The sequence below is a fragment of the Salvelinus fontinalis genome, chromosome 5, assembly GCF_029448725.1.
Source record: "Salvelinus fontinalis isolate EN_2023a chromosome 5, ASM2944872v1, whole genome shotgun sequence".
NCBI classification, from domain to species: domain Eukaryota; kingdom Metazoa; phylum Chordata; class Actinopteri; order Salmoniformes; family Salmonidae; genus Salvelinus; species Salvelinus fontinalis.
Genome location: NC_074669.1, coordinates 11,603,355 through 11,622,114, shown reverse-complemented (window position 1 = coordinate 11,622,114; position 18,760 = coordinate 11,603,355). Strand labels below are relative to the sequence as shown.

Genomic DNA, 18,760 nt, shown 5'->3' with positions numbered 1-18,760 from the left:
AATCGCCCAACATCAGTGCCTGACCTCACTAATGCTCTTGTGGCTGAATGGAAGCAAGTCCCTACAGCAATGTTCCAACATCTAGTGGAAAGCCTTCCCAGAAGAGCGGAGGCTGTTAAAGCAGCTAAAGGGAGGACCAACTCCATATTAATGCCTGTGATTTTGGAATGAGATGTTCAACGAGCAGGTGTCTACATACTTTTGGTCATGTAGTTTACTTCATTTATAGTTCCTTCACTCTGACCTGTTTGCTAACAGTCATCGAAACAAAAGCTAGACAGTCAGGGAGCGTCAAAAATGCCAAAAGTGATGTATAGAGCAGGTGTGTTCAACCGGCGGTCTGCACTGCATGGGGCTCTGCATAAAAAGAAAAAAAAGTATTTGCTGTTGTGAAAAAAGTGTTTATTTAAAAAATATATATAAATATTGCTAGCAACAATAAACAAATGTAATTACATACAGTGGAAAAGAGAGATTTTATTTCTAATTACTTTATTTCTCAACAAATTACATTCACTGGCGTATTTGACTGGATCACTGGAGTAAAGTCTACACCCACTGTATTAGGCACATTTGACAAATAACATTTTATAACACTGCTTTTTCAACAAGCGCTGCTGGTTAGCTCTCTTGACTTGGTCATGTGTTGGCAAAAATGTATGTCTAACCTTTGATTAACCAGCTAAATAGCTGATCTTAGTGAAAATGTGTTTGGAGTTACCTTTCTAGCTTATTGGCTGTGTTAGTTTACACGTCCTCTTCCAATTATGTATGGACATCAAAACAATCTACCAAATCTATTAATTTTTAAATGTTGATCACTTCTCCTTTCCATTATCATTCACCTGATGATAAGACAAGACCTGTTAAAATGTTTTCTATGATGGGGTTCCCTGGGTCGCTGGTTTGCCTGGGAAGGTTCCCTGGGCAAGAAAAGGTTGAAGACCTCTTGGATAGAGGACCATTTTTTTGCGGCCCTCCGGACCTCAGTGAATACCAAATGTGACCCGTGCTGCAAAATGAGTGGGACACCCATGGGGTAGAGCAAGAGCACAAAGAAGGGAGAGAGGAGCAGCAGAGCACCTTTAAGTTCATACGTTTTGGAGTAGAATGTCCTTTTAAATTGTCACCAGAAATGGCCTCGCAGTCATTCTACCAAAAAGATCTCCTGGTGGGGTATCCCCCACCCCACTACCTTAGCGACCACTGCTGAAAAAAATCCCAGGGAAAACACTTATGTGTAAAACTCTGGTCTTGACCATGACCAAACTATAGTTTGTAAACTTTAGTAGACCATGACTTCATTGGTGTCATGTAGCCCCAACTTACACTGCTGCTCAGAAGGTGCTCTCAGCCCCAAAGCTATGTGCTGCTCTGAACCTGAAACACCAGCAGTTCCTACTCAGTTCTGTTGTGTTCTGTGGTGTGGAAGGGGCTTCCTGCAGCTCTCAGCACAATGCACTCAGACAGGAGTGGAACAGTCATAAGGGTCGTCCGAGCTCTGCCCTGCTGTGCCCAGCACGCTGCAGGGGCCTGGGGGGATTAGTGCGGCCAGAGCACTGGTGCTGTACACACACACCGACCGAGACAGACACATACAGCCAGTCAGCCAGCCAGTTAGCTAGCTTAGGTCACACACACTTTCACTCGCTCAGCTCTCTTTGGAACACGCCTGTTAAGCACTATCAGCTAGTCCACAGCTCCCCCTGGTGGAGGCCATTGGAACTGCGTCTACCTTGTGTAATGGAGAGCCTGTTCAAGTAACTTCAAAATGCATCCTTCCTTTCTTACATTAGACTCAAGACTAAATGGTTTGTCTTCTGGTTTTCTTCTCAGGGGTGAACTGTGAGTTCAATGTTGACGACTGTGCCAGTAACCCCTGTGAATATGGAGAGTGCCAGGACGGGATCAACGAGTACAAGTGTGTCTGTGCTCCAGGATACGCAGGTAAACACACACTTCTCCCTCTCATCTATTTAGATGCATTTCCATGTTAATGACAGCCTGATTTTTTTCCAGTGAATGAATTAACTTTCTGAATTCCTTCTCTCACAGGAGCAAAATGTGACGTGGATATCCATGAGTGTAATTCCAGCCCGTGTATGAGTGGGGGTACGTGTGTGGACAAGGTAAACGGCTTCATCTGCCAGTGTCCCCCAGGCACCCACGGCCCCTTGTGCCACTCTGGCACCAACCACTGTGCCCCCCAGCCCTGTGTACACGGAGACTGTGTAGAGCAGCAGAGCGGGTACGCTTCTCCTGACCTTATCTCTATCTCTTTCTTGAGTTACGTACTTCATGTAAAATAATATTCCTACCCCTCCCCTGGTCTGTATGTAGGTACAACTGTGAGTGTGATTCTGGCTGGGTGGGGCAGCACTGTGACCAGGAGAAGGATGAGTGCCAGTCCAGCCCCTGCCAGCACAGAGGCACCTGTGTGGACAGACTCAACGGATACTCTTGCCAGTGTCGCCCCGGATTCACAGGTCTGAATCAGGGTTTCATTTATCCTTTATTAATATACAGATGATCCCATTAAACTGCAGTACCTAACAGATACACGTGTTTTTCTGTTCACCATTTTAGTTAAAAACATCCCTCTCCCCTCAGGTGTGAACTGCGAGTTCAACATGGAGGAGTGTGCATCAAGCCCGTGTGAGAACCATGGTACCTGTGTGGACGGAGTCAACACCTACAGCTGCCTGTGTGATCCTCCATACTCCGGTAACAACACCAGCCACACTACTGTACTATCCAGGACACATTCCCTCTGTTGGAGCTGAGTTGATTTGTATCGTGGCCATTTTGGATATTACCAATATTGCTATGTACGTCCACAGGAAAACACTGTGAGGACGAGTTGGTTCCCTGTGCATCTCATCCATGTGAGAGGGGAGGTGTGTGTCAGCCAACCCCAGACTACACCTTTTACACCTGTCGATGTTCCAGCGGCTGGCAAGGTGAGTATTCATAGAAAGAGAGAAAAGGTTTGTTTGTGTGTGTGTGTTGGGGGACATTTTCTACCATTCAGTTGTTGCGTTGATGTTAATTGAAATGGTATGTTTGTGAATAGGCCCCCGCTGCACTGAGGATGTGGATGAGTGCATGAAGAACCCATGTCAGAACAGGGCCCGTTGCATCAACAGCCAGGGCAGCTACGTGTGCAAGTGTCGACCAGGCTACAGCGGTCTCAACTGCCAGACCAACATCGATGACTGCTCCCCCAGTGAGTTATCACACATTTCTCTTTTACTTTAATTTGTACTATCAACACGTATACTACTGCATATTGGGTACTCTCCATGAGCACCTTGTACACTCTCATCTCCGTAGTTAGTTACTATTCTGGGTCTTTTAAACTTCTTGTCTGACGCCAACCCTTTCTTTTTATGTGTCTCTCTCTCCCTCTCAGACCCGTGTCTGAACGGTGGTTCCTGTGTGGACGAAGTGGGAGGGTTCTCCTGTGACTGCCGGCAAGGGTTTGATGGTGAGCGTTGTGAGGCAGAAGTGGACGAGTGTGCCAGTCAGCCGTGCCAGAATGGAGCTGTGTGCCGGGACTACGTCAACAGCTTTGTCTGTGTGTGCCGGCCAGGTTTCGATGGAATCCTCTGTGAACACAACATCCCAGAATGCACTGAGAGGTGGGTTACAAAGGACTGTAACTATAGTCACAATTTTAAAGGGTTTAACGTTGAGATGCACTCAGAATTATTCTTCGATGAGTTTCCTTTTTGATATGTGGATTGGGACACATTTAGATGTATAGAACATGTATTGAAAATGAATTTCCTTTGCAACGCACAAGGAATTCCTATCTACCTACATATGTTCGACTTTCCATCATGCATGACTACATCTCTCTTTCTCTCTCCCTCAATTTGTTTCTCCCTTCCTCTAGTTCCTGTCTGAATAACGGGACCTGTGTTGATGACATCAACACCTTCTCGTGTCGTTGTCGTCCTGGTTTCTACGGCACCTTCTGTGAGTATGAGCAGAATGAGTGTGACTCTCAGCCCTGCCAGAACGGAGGAACCTGCACTGATGGCCTGGGCTCCTACCGCTGCACCTGCCCTGTGGGCTACAATGGACAGAACTGCCAGGTAGAGTGTGTGTAGTATGGTTCTTGCCTGGTTCTTCATTTGAAAATCAATGCTAAAATTGTACACTCACTTTTCTCTCCATGCAGAACTTTGTGAACCTGTGTAGCCAGCCACTGTGCCAAAATGGAGGGTCTTGTTCCCAGTCAGAGACCACCTGGTTGTGTCACTGTCCTGTGGGCTGGACTGGCATGTACTGTGATGTCCCCAACATGTCCTGTCAGGACTATGCTGCTCGGAACGGTGAGCAGGCAATGCCTCTATAGTACCATTTCTTTCATTCAGTCACCTCTCTGTCACCAGTGAAATATGAAACTTATATAGGTAAAGATATATTTGAGGTAAAGACCATTTGAAGATATATTACTCATAATGCGTCTCTGGTTAACGTGTCTTTGTCTCGGCCAGGTATACAAGTGGAGTTAGTGTGCAAGCACTCGGGTCGCTGCGTGAACGTGGGTAATGCCCACCAGTGTCAGTGCCTGCCTGGTTACACGGGCAGCTACTGTAACGAGATGGTGGATGAGTGCCTTTCCAACCCCTGCCGCAACGGGGCCACCTGCATGGACTACCAGGGCACATATGAGTGTATGGTAAGTTGTGTATGAATGTGTGTCTGCGTGTGGGATCTAAGTATTGCACTTACTGTACTGCACCCAGGGAAACATCTAAAAATGTATTAATCTGTTCCAGTGCAAGGCTGGCTACCAGGGGGTGAACTGTGAATATGATGTGGATGAGTGTCACTCTAATCCTTGTCACCACGGAGGAACCTGCATCAACCTCATAAACCGCTTTTCCTGCGCCTGCCCACCTGGCACTAATGGTAAGCAGATACCGGAAGATACTCTTGCTTTATCTATCTCTTTCTGGCCCATTGGTTTTGCATAATGTACAACTAGAATTCTGACCTCTGAACTGATGGTCTTCCCTCCCACTCTCCTCTCTCTCTCCTCCCCTTCTCTGTAGGTGTTCAGTGTGAGGTGAATGTGGACGACTGTGCTCCCAAGCCTGGCTCCTGGGAGCTTCGCTGTCTGAACGGGGGCCAGTGTGTGGACGGGGTGGGACGCTACACCTGCTCCTGCCCCCCTGGCTTCGCTGGGGAACACTGTGAGGGGGATGTCAACGAGTGTCTCTCTGGTCCCTGCCACTCTCCTGGTAGCCTGGACTGTGTACAGCTGGCCAATGACTACCAGTGCCGCTGTCGCTTGGGCTACACAGGTAGAGTGCCCCTCTGTATATGTTAGAAAGTATCAAGTTACCTAGCTTACCCCACATTCATGCTGTATAACATGACATGTCTGTCTGTTGTCCTAGGACGCCACTGTGAGTCCATGGTGGACCTGTGCCAGTCGAAGCCGTGCCATAACAGTGGCACCTGCTCCATGAACATGAGCTCAGTGCATGGATACACATGCATCTGTCAACCAGTAAGTCATATAACGTTACTCTACCATTTTCAATGTTTGTTTTCCAACTGCCAGACTGCTGTGTTACTAAGTACTCCATGTGCCAGCTTGCTGATCTTTCTCTCTTTGTTTTGAATGGATTTCCAACTGCAATTGCATTGTGCTGTATAAAATTGTAATTACCTCTAATGTAGATATGGAGTGAGTTTTCTTTCCCTACTGCAGGGTTTCCAAACACGGTGCATGTTTTGGTTTTTGCTCTAGCACTACACTGCTGATTTAATTAATCAGATTTAATTAATTAATTAACTCATCATCAAGCTTTGATAATTTGAATCAACTAGGTAGTGTTAAGGCAAAAACCAAAACGTGCACCCCTTGGGTTTCCGAGGACCGAGTTTATGAAACCCTGACCTGCTGGCTTGTTTTCCAAGCCACTAACCCCTTCCTTCTCCTTATTGTCACACTTGCTTCAGAGGGTGAAACAACACAGGTCAGGTATGACTGAGAACAGCAGTGTTCTAGGAATATACCAAAGTTAGTAGATTCTCCCAGCTTTTCTGACTAGTCAACTGCAGTAATGCATGTTAGATATGTAAAACGGAGACCACAGGTATCTGTCTAGCCAGTCTGTTCACATGTCTGATGCCCACTCTGTTCCGACCCCTCAGGGCTTCACTGGCTTCAACTGTGGAGAGGTGGAGGGCTACAACTGTGCCAAGCTGCGTTGCCAGAACGGTGGGCACTGCCAGGAGTCTCAGGTTGGTCGTCCGCACTGCCGTTGCCAGCCAGGCTTCAGTGGGCCCCGCTGCGAGACCGTCCACAGCTGCCAGAACCGGCCCTGTCTGAACGGGGGCACCTGTATGACGAACCAACCCTACCAGTACAGCTGTCACTGCCCAGCCCACTTCTCAGGCAGGCACTGTGAGAATGTCATCTTCGATCCGTCTCCCAGCACCCCCGCTTCCTGCCCCTACGTAGCGTGTGAGCAGCATTCTGGGGATAAGGTGTGTGACCCGCAGTGCAACAGCCATGAGTGCCAATGGGACGGAGGGGACTGTTCTCTATATTGGCGCCAGCCATGGGTCAACTGCACCACCCCGGTGCCCTGCTGGGAGCTGTTCCGCAACGGCCGATGTGACCCCGAGTGTGACAACTCTGGCTGCCTCTTTGACAGCTTCGAGTGTCAGGAGAGTGCACAGTCTTACTGCAAGTAGGTACAAGAGTTGGCAACAACATAAAGACATCAATACACATGTACACTGAGTATACCAAACATATAAGAACACGTTCCTAATTTTGAGTTGCACGCCCCCTTTTACCATCAGAACAGCCTCAATTCGTCGGGGCATGGAATCTGCAAGGTGTCGAAAGCGTTCCACAGGGATGCTGGCCCACGTTGACTCCAATGCTTCCCACAGTTGTGTCAAGTTGACTGGATGTCCTTTGGGTCGTGGACCATTCTTGATACACCCAGGAAATTGTTGAGCATGAAAAACCCAGCTGTGTTGTGGTTCTTGACACAAACTGGTGCGCCTGGCATCTACTACCATACCCCGTTCAAAGGCACTTCCATTTGTTGTCTTGCCCATTCACCCTCTGAATGACACACATGCTCAATCCATGTCTTAACTTTTTATGGCTGGGGCCAGTATTGAGTAGCTTGAATAAATAAGGTGCCCAGAGTAAACTGCCTGCTACTCAGTCCCAGAAGCTAAGATATGCATATTATTAGTATATTTGGATAGAAAACACTCTGAAGTTTCTAAAACTGTTTGAATGATGTCTGTGAGTATAACAGAATTCATATGGCAAGCAAAAACCTGAGAAAAAATCCAACCAGGAAGTTGGAAATCTGAGGTTTGTAGTTTTTCAACTCATCGCCTATCGAATATACAGTGGGATATTGGTCATATTGCACTTCCTAAGGCTTCCACTAGATTTCAACAGTCTTTAGCACCTTGTTTGATGCTTCTACTGTGAAGGAGGGGGGAATGAGGGCTCTTTGGGTCAGGGGTCTGACAGAGTGCCATGAGCTGACCACGCGCGTTCACGTGCGTTCCATTGCATTTCTGAAGACAGCGGAATTCTCCGGTTGAAACATTATTGAAGATTTATGATAAAAACATCCTAAAGATTGATTCTATACATCGTTTGACATGTTTCTACAGACTGTAACGGAACTTTTGTACTTTTCGTCTGCTCGCGCCTCATGAATTTGGATTACTGGGCTAAACGTGCAAAAAAAAAGGAGGTATTTGGACATAAATTATGTACTTTATCGAACAAATCAAACATTTATTGTGGAACTGGGATTCCTGGGAATGCATTCTCATGAAGATCATCAAAGGTAAGGGAATATTTATAACGCTATTTCTGACTTCTGTTGACTCCAACATGGTTTTGTTGTCTGAGCGCTGTACTCAGATTATTGCATGGTTTGCTTTTTCTGTAAAGTTTTTTAAAATTTGACAGTGAAATCTGACAGTAATTCTGTGCATAACACTTGTATCTTATATTAAAGTTTATGATGACTATTTCTGTAAATTGATGTGGCTCTCTGCAAAATCACTGGATGTTTTGGAAGCAAAACATTACTGAACGTAACGCGCCAATGTAAACTGAGATTTTGGGATATAAATATTAGAGGTCGACCGATTTTTATGATTTTTCAACGCCGATACCGATTATTGGAGGACCAAAAAAAGCCGATGCCGATTAATCGGCCTTTTTTTTTTTTTTTTTGTAATAATGACAATTACAACAATACTGAATTAACACTTATTTTAACTTAATATAATACAGCAATAAAATCAATTTAGCCTCAAATAAATAACGAAACATGTTCAATTTGGTTTAAATAATGCAAGAACAAAAGTGTTGGAGAAGAAAGTAAAAGTGCAATATGTGCTATGTAAGAAAGCTAACGTTTCAGTTCCTTGCTCAGAACATGAAAACATATGAAAGCTGGTGGTTCCTTTTAACATGAGTCTTCAATATTCCCAGGCAAGAAGTTTTAGGTTGTAGTTATTATAGGAATTATAGGACTATTTCCCTCTATACCATTTGTATTTCATTAACCTTTTGACTATTGGATGTTCTTTAGTATTGCAAGTGTAACAGTATAGCTTCCATCCCTCTCCTCGATCCTCCCTGGGCTCGAACAAGGAATACAACAGCTACCATCGAAGCAGCGTTACCCATGCAGAGCAAGGGGAATAACTACTAGAAGGCTCAGAGCGAGTGACGTTTGAAACGCTATTAGCGCGCGCTAACTAGCTAACCATTTCACTTCGGTTACACCAGCCTCTCTCGGGAGTTGATATGCTTGAAGCCATAAACAGCGCAATGCTTGACGCACAACGAAGAGCTGCTGGCAAAACGCACGAAAGTGCTGTTTGAATGAATGTTTACGCGCCTGCTTCTGCCTACCACCGCTAAGTCAGATACTTAGATACTTGTATGCTTGTATGCTCAGTCAGATTATATGCAACGCAGGACACGCTAGATAATATCTAGTAATATCATCAACCATGTGTAGTTAACTAGTGGTTATGATTGGTTGTTTTTTATAAGATAAGTTTAATGCTAGCTAGCAACTTACCTTGGCTTACTGCATTCGTGTAACAGGAAGTCTCCTTGTGGAGTGCAACGAGAGAGAGGCAGGTCGTTATTGCGTTGGACTAGTTAACTGTAAGGTTGCAAGATTGGATCCCCCGAGCTGACCATGTGAAAATCTGTCGTTCTGCCCCTGAACAAGGCAGTTAATCCACCGTTCCTAGGCCGTCACTGAAAATAAGAATTTGTTCTTAACTGACTTGCCTAGTTAAATAAAGGTATAAAAAAAAACGGCGCCCAAAAATACCGATTTCCGATTGTTATGAAAACTTGAAATCGGCCCTAATTAATCGGCCATTCCAATTTAATTGGTCGACCTCTAATAAATATGCACTTTATCGAACAAAACATACATGTATTGTGTAACATGAAGTCCTATGAGTGTCATCTGATGAAGATCATCAAAGGTTAGTGATTCATTTTATTCCTCTCTTTGGCTGGAAAAATGGCTGTGTTTTTCTGTGACTAGGTACTGACCTAACATAATCGTTTGGTGTGCTTTCGTCGTAAGGCCTTTTTTGAAATCGGACACTGTGGTGGGATTAACAACAAGTTTGTCTTTAAAATGGTGTGAAATACTTGTATGTTTGAGGAATTTTCATTATGAGATTTCTGTTGTTTGAATTTTGCGCCCTTCACTTTCACTGGCTGTTGTCAAATCGATCCCGTTAACGGCATCTTAGCCGATCTCAGCCATAAGAGGTTTAAGGCTTAAAAATATATTTTTTAACCTGTCTCCTATTTCATCTACACCGATTTTGAAGTGGATTTAACAAGTGACATCAATAAAGAATCATAGCTTTCCCCTGGATTCACCTGGTCAGTCTGTCAGTGAAAGAGCAGGTGTTCTTCATGTTTTGTACACTCAGTGTGTATGTCTTATTAATTACATTCAAATTTCAAAGCTTATTAACCCATAGGAACTCCTAGAGTATTCTGAATTCCCTAACCCTCTCCCTTGTCCTATATACAGGTATGATAAGTACTGTGCGGCCCACTATGCCAACAAGATCTGTGATAAGGGCTGTAACACGGAGGCATGTGGCTGGGACGGCCTGGACTGCTCTGGGGACACCCCTGCTGTTGTGGCTGATGGAACGCTGGTGATCGTAGTGTTACTGCAGCCTGAGGAGCTAATGAGAGACATGAGAGGCTTCCTGCGCTCCCTGGGAACCCTGCTGCACACCAACCTCCGTGTCAAGATGGACGACCAGCAGAAACCTATGTTGTATCCGTACTACGGCCTGGAGCACGACGATGCCAATGAAGTACAGCCTTCTACAATGAAGCTTAGAGGCAAACGGGAGCTAGACAAGGAGGTTATCGGGTAAGGAGATGTGTATTTATCCAGTCTGTCTCCCTCTTTCTCTGTCTCTCTCTCTTTCTCTACTAGATAAGATGAGGTGTGTGTATAGTCTTCCATGTTGGAAAGTAAGACTAACGGAAGTTGTGTTTGCTGCAGGTCTAAGGTGTACCTGGAGATCGATAACCGTAAGTGTTCTGAGCGCTCCATGGACTGCTTCTCCAGCACAGAGCTGGCTGCATCCTTCATCGCTGCTGAGTACTTGAAATCTGAGCTGCCCTACCCTGTGGTCTCTGTCAACAGTAAGTCCCTCTCCTTTCTTCCCAGTGTGATTTCTGAGACACATTTAAAACACCCTAATGGTTATGTTACATCAGCACACAATTATCTTTGATCACAGACCTGATTAAACCCACTTATCATGTTCTTTGGTACCAAATGGACACTCGGTTCCGTGCTCTGAATGCAGAGTCCATTTCAGATAGCATCACCTACTTAAGAGTTCCATGTCTCCTCCACCACCAGGTGACCCTACGGAACCCCCTGAGCCCCCCTTCCTGCTCTACCTGGCTGTGGGAGCAGCCGTCATCATCCTGCTCATCTTAGTGCTGGGCGTGCTGGCCGCCAAGAGGAAACGCAAACACGGCGCCATCTGGCTCCCCGATGGCTTCCTGGCCAAGAAGGATGACAAGAGGCGAGAACCCGTGGGCCAGGACGACTTCGGCATGAAGTGAGTGGAGAAAAGACAGAAGTTGCGTCTGAAATGGCACCCTATTCCATGTATAGTGCACTACATTTGACCAGGGCCTGCATACGGTCAATATATATTTATTGTTTTATTAAATTACTGCACTACACCGGGAATAAAGACAAATGTGTACCTCTATACTGTACCATACTCTAGTATGTTCAGAATGACACTGAACTGAGACAAATGTTTGACTGGTGTACCGTAATTCTCCTGAGCCACACACTGACCTCTTTTTCCTCTCCTCCCTGCAGGAACTTCAAGACCCAGGATGGAGGGATGATGGATGGAGGCCAGAGGTGGATGGAAGAGGAGGCTCCTCCAAAGAAAGTAAGGGTGAGCGAGAAGAGGAACCATTCTTGGCAGCCATTTTGGGTCAGAACGCTCACCATCTACTGCGTCGTTCCAGGAAATTAGTGACTTTTGCCTCCCTTTGATATTTTAAGTAGAAATGTTGGACAAATATTGAAATCTGAAAGCCTTGTATATTAAAGGAAGTGCCCTTTTAATATAGACTATATGTAAAATTTAATAAATCAGGGACATTTTGACATGTCCCTCTAAGCATCCTCTGTGACTTCTAGCAAGATTTTAAGCCACTTAACCCCAACTTTTCTCCAACATTGTAAAGACCTAGTTATTTTGTTGTTTTAACATAGTCATTTCGACAGGTTATTATTCATTTCATGTGATAAGTGATTCATTTTAAGGTCAACCTTTTTACGTGAACTGAACTCTTGTTTCCATATGGTGAAAATATTCCAAAGCAGGTGAGCTGGTTGTACTCTTTTTGTGGTGGAAAACTGAGCGAGTTGAGCATAACACGTCAACCCTGTTACCCAGAGTTAGCTTTTATTTAACCTCTTGAGATGGAAAAACATGTTTTTTTTATGTGGTCTTTATGACAGAAAGGTAAAATTAGGTGAAATCCACGAAGTTACAGTACTCTAAAGGCACCTAATTGGCGGAACAACCCTACTATACATAATGGTATTGAGTCAGTGTCTAAAAATCTCTCCCCCTTTGCCTCCCTCTCCTTCAGACTGAGGACAAGCCCCTGCTGCCCATGGGTGTGGATGGAGGAGTGGACAGACGGGAGTGGACCCTGCAGCACCACAAGGCTGCTGACATCTCTCTCACTCCACCACAGACTGATCTGGAGGCAGACTGCCTGGATGTCAATGTCAAAGGACCAGGTAGAGTTTAAGATTGAATAGGATTGGTGTCAATCAAGTGTAAGGATACCTAACTGAGAAGTGATTGCTGTGAATGTAACTCTGTCGTTTTTTGACTCTGACCAAATGGCAAAAATATTTTCCAGATGGCTTCACCCCCCTGATGCTGGCCTCTCTACGAATCGGAGGGGCATCTGATTGCGGCCTGCAGGCGGAGGAGGAGGAAGAGAGCGGGGGAGACGAGCCGGGACCCAACGCCATCTCAGACCTCATCACCCAGGGTGCAACACTCATGGCCCAGACAGACCGCACCGGGGAGACAGCGCTCCACCTGGCTGCTCGCTACGCCCGGGCCGATGCTGCCAAGAGGCTGCTGGACGCTGGGGCAGACGCCAACGCTCACGACAACATGGGTCGCACCCCTCTCCACGCTGCTGTGGCAGCCGATGCCCAGGGAGTGTTCCAGGTGAGAGGCTAGAAAAACAGACTCTCTTTGGAGCAGCTGCGCTCACATGGGCACCAGTTCAAAAATCTTATTGCGCTTATTGAGTTAAAGTCTCCATGCAGTCTTTTAAATGTTATTTTGAAATCATCACTGTATGTTTAATAAATCACTGTGGGTTTATGTAATGGAAAATAACTTGAAATATACTGAACAAAAATATAAACGCAACATGCAACAATTTCAAAGATTTTACTACGTTACATATAAGGAAATCAGTCAATAAATGATTTAGGCCCTAATCTATGGATTTCACTTTACTGGGCATAGGTGCAGCCGTTGGTGGGGCTGGTCAGAATAATCAGATTGTGATGTCATTCTGTGGCCAAAAACTCTATCCCACCTGAACAGATTGAAATTCCAGGTGTTTTTTAAATGTTTAATTAGGCTCTTACAATAAAAGGGCATTATCACCATTTTTGTTTTAAATTTCATTGTTATTACAACCTCAGTGTGGAAATATCATTAAATGTGCAATATGCAGAAGTTGTTCCGCCATTTCCTGGTTGCTAAATTTCTAATAGTTCGCCTAATTTCAGTTTGTGATAAAACAAGAAATGTATAGTGTAGAGAATCATTGTACCATCTAAACCACGGTTAAATATATACTGAGTGTACAAACATGACAGAAGAAAATAAAGTTTTTGACTGCACTGCCCCTTTAACACTGTTCCCCTCTCAGATCCTGATCCGTAACCGGGCCACGGAGTTGGATGCCAGGATGAACGATGGCACCACACCTCTGATCCTGGCTGCCAGGCTGGCTGTGGAAGGCATGGTGGAGGAACTGGTACATTGCCACGCTGACATCAACGCTGTCGACGACCACGGTGAGCACTAGCATTGTTTTTACATGTATCTTGTATGATTTTACATTTGTTTTATACAGGTGGGATTAGAGATTTGTTCTAAACTGAGACTAACTGTTCAGTAATACTTAAATAGGAAATGTTTTAGTGATTTTCTCATTGAGCACTGCCATACAGGGCAAGAATTAGGAAAGACCTTGGGACTGTAAGGTTCTATCTACGCAAAGCATAGTTCTGAGATTTATTATTTTTTTTACCTTTATTTAACTAGGCAAGTCAGTTAAAACCTCTCTAGGGTAGGTGGGATGTTAGCGTCCCACCTCATCAACAGCCAGTGATACTGCAGGGCGCCATATTCAAAACAACAGAAATCACATAATTTTAATTCCTCAAACATACAAGTATTTTACACTATTTTAAAGCTACACTTGTTGTAAATCCAGCCAAAGTGTCCGATTTCAAAAAGGTTTTACGATGAAAGCACACCAAACGATTATGTAAGGTATCAGCCAAGTCACAGAAAAAGACAGCCATGTTTCCAGCTAAAGAGAGCATTAACAAAAAGCATAAATAGAGATAAAATGAATCACTAACCTTTGATAATCTTCATCAGATGACACTCATAGGACTTCATGTTACACAATACATGTATTTTATGTTCGGTAAGGTTCATATTTATATCCAAAAATATGAGTTTAGGCAAGACGCTAATATCAAATTAAAGCTACACTGGTTGTGAATCCAGCCAACATGTCAGAATTCAAATAGGCTTTTCAGCGAAAGCATACAATGCTATTATCTGAGCATAGCACCATTGTAAACAAAAGAGAGAAAACATTTCAACCCTGCAGGAGCGACACAAAACGCAGAATAAAAATATAATTCATGCCTTACCTTTGACGAGCTTCTGTTGTTGGCACTCCAATATGTCCCATAAACATCACAAATGGTCCTTTTGTTCGATTAATTCCGTCGATATATGTCCAAAATGTCCATTTATTTGGCGCGTTTGATCCAGAAAAACACCAGTTCCAACTTGCTCAAACATAACGACAAAATATATCAACGGTTACCTTTAAACTTTGCCAAAAAATTTCAAACTACTTATGTAATACAACTTTAGGTATTTTTTAACGTTAATAATCGATAGAATTGAAGACGGGATGATATGTGTTCAATACAGGATTAAAACGATATGTAGCATGCCTTCTGTTTGATTGAAACGCATGTCTAGGACACCAGGAGTGCCTCGACTTCAAGATGGCCGTATTTCTTCATTACACAAAGGAATAACCTCAACCTATTTCTCACGACTGTTGACATCCAGTGGAAGCCGTAGGAACTGCAAGCAAGATGCTTAGAAATCTGGTGTCCCAATAAAAACGAATTGAAAAGACGGTGACTTAAAAAAATTAAAAAAAATGAATGGTTTGTCCTCGGGGTTTCGCCTGCTAAATAAGTACTGTTATACCCACAGACATGATTCAAACAGTTTTAGAAACTTCGAAACCCCGATAGAAAACATTCTATCCAAATCTACTAATAATATGCATATCTTATCTCCTGGCGATGAGTAACTGGCATGTTTTTCATCCAAACGTGAAAATGCTACCCTAGAGAAGTTAAGAACAGATTCTTATTTACAATGACTGCCTAGGAACAGTGGGTTAACTGCCTTGTTCAGGGGCAGGACGACAGATTTTTCCCTTGTCAGCTCGGGGATTTGATTTAGCAACCTTTCGGTTACTGGCCCAACGCTCTAACCACTAGGCTACCTGCCGCCCCTATTAAGCATCGTTTTCAGATCTCATAACTGTTTTGTAGTGAACTCTTCTTTCATAACCCATTAAGGTCCTCACCTTATAGGTACCTAAAGTGCAGAATATCAAAATCAGGAGACATTTGTAAATCAGTTTTAGGGGATGCAATTGAAGATAGAACCTTATGGCTCTGACATGTCAATCTGGGTTCAGCCACAAGGATCTTTCTGAATTAGACAGAAAACTGTAGCTATTTGAATACATGATAAATTATAGAATAGCATTATTTTACCAAGACAGTCAGAACACATCAAATACATCAAGAAATGTATTATGATAATCAGACAAATTACTGTCATCACTGAATGACTATGTGACAACATCATTTACTTGTTTTTTGCTTACTTGCCATTATTGCTGGCTAGACTAGCCCATACATGGAGAGAGATGGCAAGAACGTGTGCTGATTGGTCTGTCTATTTGTTCAGGCTTGTGATTGGATTGCAGATAGAACCTTCTAGTGGCAAGTTCAAATAGTTTTATGCGGAGAGGACTTTTTAGTTTTTCAGTTTTTCACTTAAAATGAACTATCAAACATTTTACTTCACAGACATATGAAGAACCATCTAAATATGAATTATGTGAATTTAACTATTTAAAAAAACAAAAAAAGTCTACTTTATAGTCCCGTGGTTTCAATCTCGCTCTCAATGGAGCCCAGTTACCATTACAATTCCATTAAAGCTGGGTCATGAGTTTGTATTGCGGTTTTGTCATTTGCATTTCGGTCATGCCATTGCTTGAGGACTAACCTTCTCAAAAAAATAAAAAGTGGGCAGTCAAAATAGTTTTGTGCCGTAACAGAGCAATTTGCATGTCTGTCTTTGACTCATATTCCTCTCTCAGGTAAATCTGCTCTGCACTGGGCAGCTGCTGTGAACAATGTGGAGGCCACTCTGGTACTGCTGAAGAATGGAGCCAACAGAGACATGCAGGACAACAAGGTTTGTACTACCTCAGTTTGCATTTCACGTCTCTACCTTGTATTGCACACGTTTTCAAATTTCAAAAGTAGTCTTTAAGTCAAGCTACAGTGCATTCAGAAAGTATTCAGACCCCTTCACTTTTTCTATGTATTTTTTAGTTACAGCCTTCTTCTAAAATTGATTAAATACATTTTTCCCCTCATCAATCTACACACAATAATACCACATAATGACAAAACGAAAACTGTTTTTTAGAATTTCTTATAAAAAAAATATTACAAAAATAACTTATTACTAAATTATTCAGACCCTTTGCTATGAGACTCGAAATTGAGCTCAGGTGGACATGATTTGGAAAGGCACACACCTGTCTATATAAGGTCCCACAATTGACAGTGCATTTCAGAGCAAAAACCAAGCCATGGGGTCTAAGGAATTGTCTGTAGAGCTCTGAGACAGGATTATGTCGAGGCACAGATCTGGGGAATAGTACAAAAACATTTCTGCAGCATTGAAAGTCCCCAAGAACACAGTGGCCTCCATCATTCTTAAAACTTCTTATGGCTGCATCCCGCTACCGGGATCGATATGACAGCAGCCAGTGAAAGTGCAGGGCGCCAAATTCAAACAACAGAAATCTCATAAATAAAATTCCTCAAACATACATGTGTCTTATATCATTTAAAAGGTAATCTTGTTGTTAATCCCACAAAAGTGTCCGATTTCAAATATGCTTTTCAGCGAAAGCACTACAAACGATTATGTTAGGTCACCACCAAACCACAATAAACACAGCCATTTTTCCAGCGAAAGATAGCTTTCACAAAAAGCAGAAATAGGGATAAAATGTATCACTAACCTTTGATTATCTTCATCAGATGACACTCATAGGACTTCATGTTACACAATACATGCATGTTTTGTTTGATAAAGTTCATATTTATAACAAAAAATCTGAGTTTACAAAATCTGCGCGTTACATTCACTAGTTCCAAAAACATCAAGTGATTTTGCATAGCCACATCGTTTCAACAGAAATTCTCATCATAAATGTAGATGATAATACAAGTTATACACATGAAATTATAGATATACCTCTCCTTAATGCAACCGCTGTGTCAGATTTTTTTTTTACTTTACGGAAAAAGCAAATCATGCAATAATCTGAGACGGGGCTCAGAAAAATAGCCAAATTAGCCGCCATGTTGGGGTCAACAGAAACCAGAAAATACATGATAAATGTTTCCTTACCTTTGATGAACTTCATCAGAATGCAGTCCTAGGAATCCCAGGTCCACAATAAATGCTTGATTTGTTCGATAATGTCCGTTATTTATGTCCAATTAGCTACGTTAGGGCTAAACAATTCCAAAGTCACAAAGCGCATCCACTATAACGTGACAATGTCCAAAAGTTCCGTAAGTCAGTAGAAACATGTCAAACGATGTACTGAATCAATCTTTAGAATGATGTTAACATACATCTTGAATAACGTTCCAACCGGAGAATTAGATTGACTTCAGAAGAGCGGTGGAACGAAGGTCCTCCTTGTGAACGCGCATGTGAAAGCGTGGTCAGCTCGTGGCAGACCTGACAAGATTCTCTGGTCTGATGAAACCAAGATTGAACTGTTTGGCCTGAATGCCAAGTGTCACGTCTGGAGGAAACCAGGCACCGCTCATCACCTGGCCAATACCTTCCCTACGGTGTTGCATGGTGGTGGCAGCATCATGCTGTGGGGATTTTCTTCAGCGGCAGGGACCGGGAGACTAGTCACGATTGAGGGGAAAGATGAATGGAGTAAAGTACAGAGAGGTCCTTGATAAAAACCTGCTCCAGGGCGATCAGGACCTCAGACTGGGGTGAAGTTCCACCTTCCAACAGGACAAAGACCCTAAGAGCACAGCCAAGAAAATGCAGGCGTGGTTTTGGGACAAGTCTTTGAATGTCCTTGGCCCAGCCAGTGCCCGGACTTGAACCCGATAGAACATCTCTGGAGAGACCTGAAAATAGCTGTGCAGCGACGCACCCCATCCAACCTGACAGCGCTTGAGATGATCTGCAGAGAAGAATGGTAGAAACTCCCAAAATACAGGTGTGCCAAGCTTGTAATGTCATACCCAAGAAGACTCAATGCTGTAATCGCTGCCAAAGGTGCTTCAACAAAGTACTGAGTAAAGGGTCTGACTACTTATGTAAATGTGATATTTACGTTGTTATGGGGTATTGGTAGATTTGAGAAGAGGGGGATAATAAAAAAGTATTTATTCCATTTTAGAATAAGGCTGTAATGTAACAAAATGTGGAAAAAGTGAAGTGGTTTGAATACTTTTTGAATGCACTGTATGTCCCA

General features: G+C 43.4%; 1 protein-coding gene across 3 annotated transcripts in view; it reads left to right on the top strand.

The window, feature by feature from the left end:
- Positions 1–18,760, top strand: part of LOC129855105 (neurogenic locus notch homolog protein 2-like) — a 61,053-nt gene that overhangs the window by 38,196 nt on the left and 4,097 nt on the right. For 2 of the 3 annotated variants that reach the window (XM_055922436.1, XM_055922434.1), the window contains exons 12-33: positions 1,837–1,947; positions 2,056–2,248; positions 2,341–2,486; positions 2,611–2,724; positions 2,841–2,960; positions 3,074–3,226; positions 3,413–3,641; positions 3,899–4,100; positions 4,187–4,340; positions 4,506–4,690; positions 4,791–4,923; positions 5,067–5,318; positions 5,415–5,527; positions 6,178–6,719; positions 10,098–10,451; positions 10,587–10,729; positions 10,953–11,157; positions 11,430–11,511; positions 12,218–12,371; positions 12,497–12,816; positions 13,535–13,682; positions 16,328–16,425. In XM_055922436.1, the coding sequence (XP_055778411.1) occupies positions 1,837–1,947; positions 2,056–2,248; positions 2,341–2,486; positions 2,611–2,724; positions 2,841–2,960; positions 3,074–3,226; positions 3,413–3,641; positions 3,899–4,100; positions 4,187–4,340; positions 4,506–4,690; positions 4,791–4,923; positions 5,067–5,318; positions 5,415–5,527; positions 6,178–6,719; positions 10,098–10,451; positions 10,587–10,729; positions 10,953–11,157; positions 11,430–11,511; positions 12,218–12,371; positions 12,497–12,816; positions 13,535–13,682; positions 16,328–16,425 (4,151 nt within the window). The remainder of the gene's footprint in view (positions 1–1,836; positions 1,948–2,055; positions 2,249–2,340; positions 2,487–2,610; positions 2,725–2,840; positions 2,961–3,073; positions 3,227–3,412; positions 3,642–3,898; positions 4,101–4,186; positions 4,341–4,505; positions 4,691–4,790; positions 4,924–5,066; positions 5,319–5,414; positions 5,528–6,177; positions 6,720–10,097; positions 10,452–10,586; positions 10,730–10,952; positions 11,158–11,429; positions 11,512–12,217; positions 12,372–12,496; positions 12,817–13,534; positions 13,683–16,327; positions 16,426–18,760) is intronic. The other variant, XM_055922435.1, reaches the window with a different exon arrangement.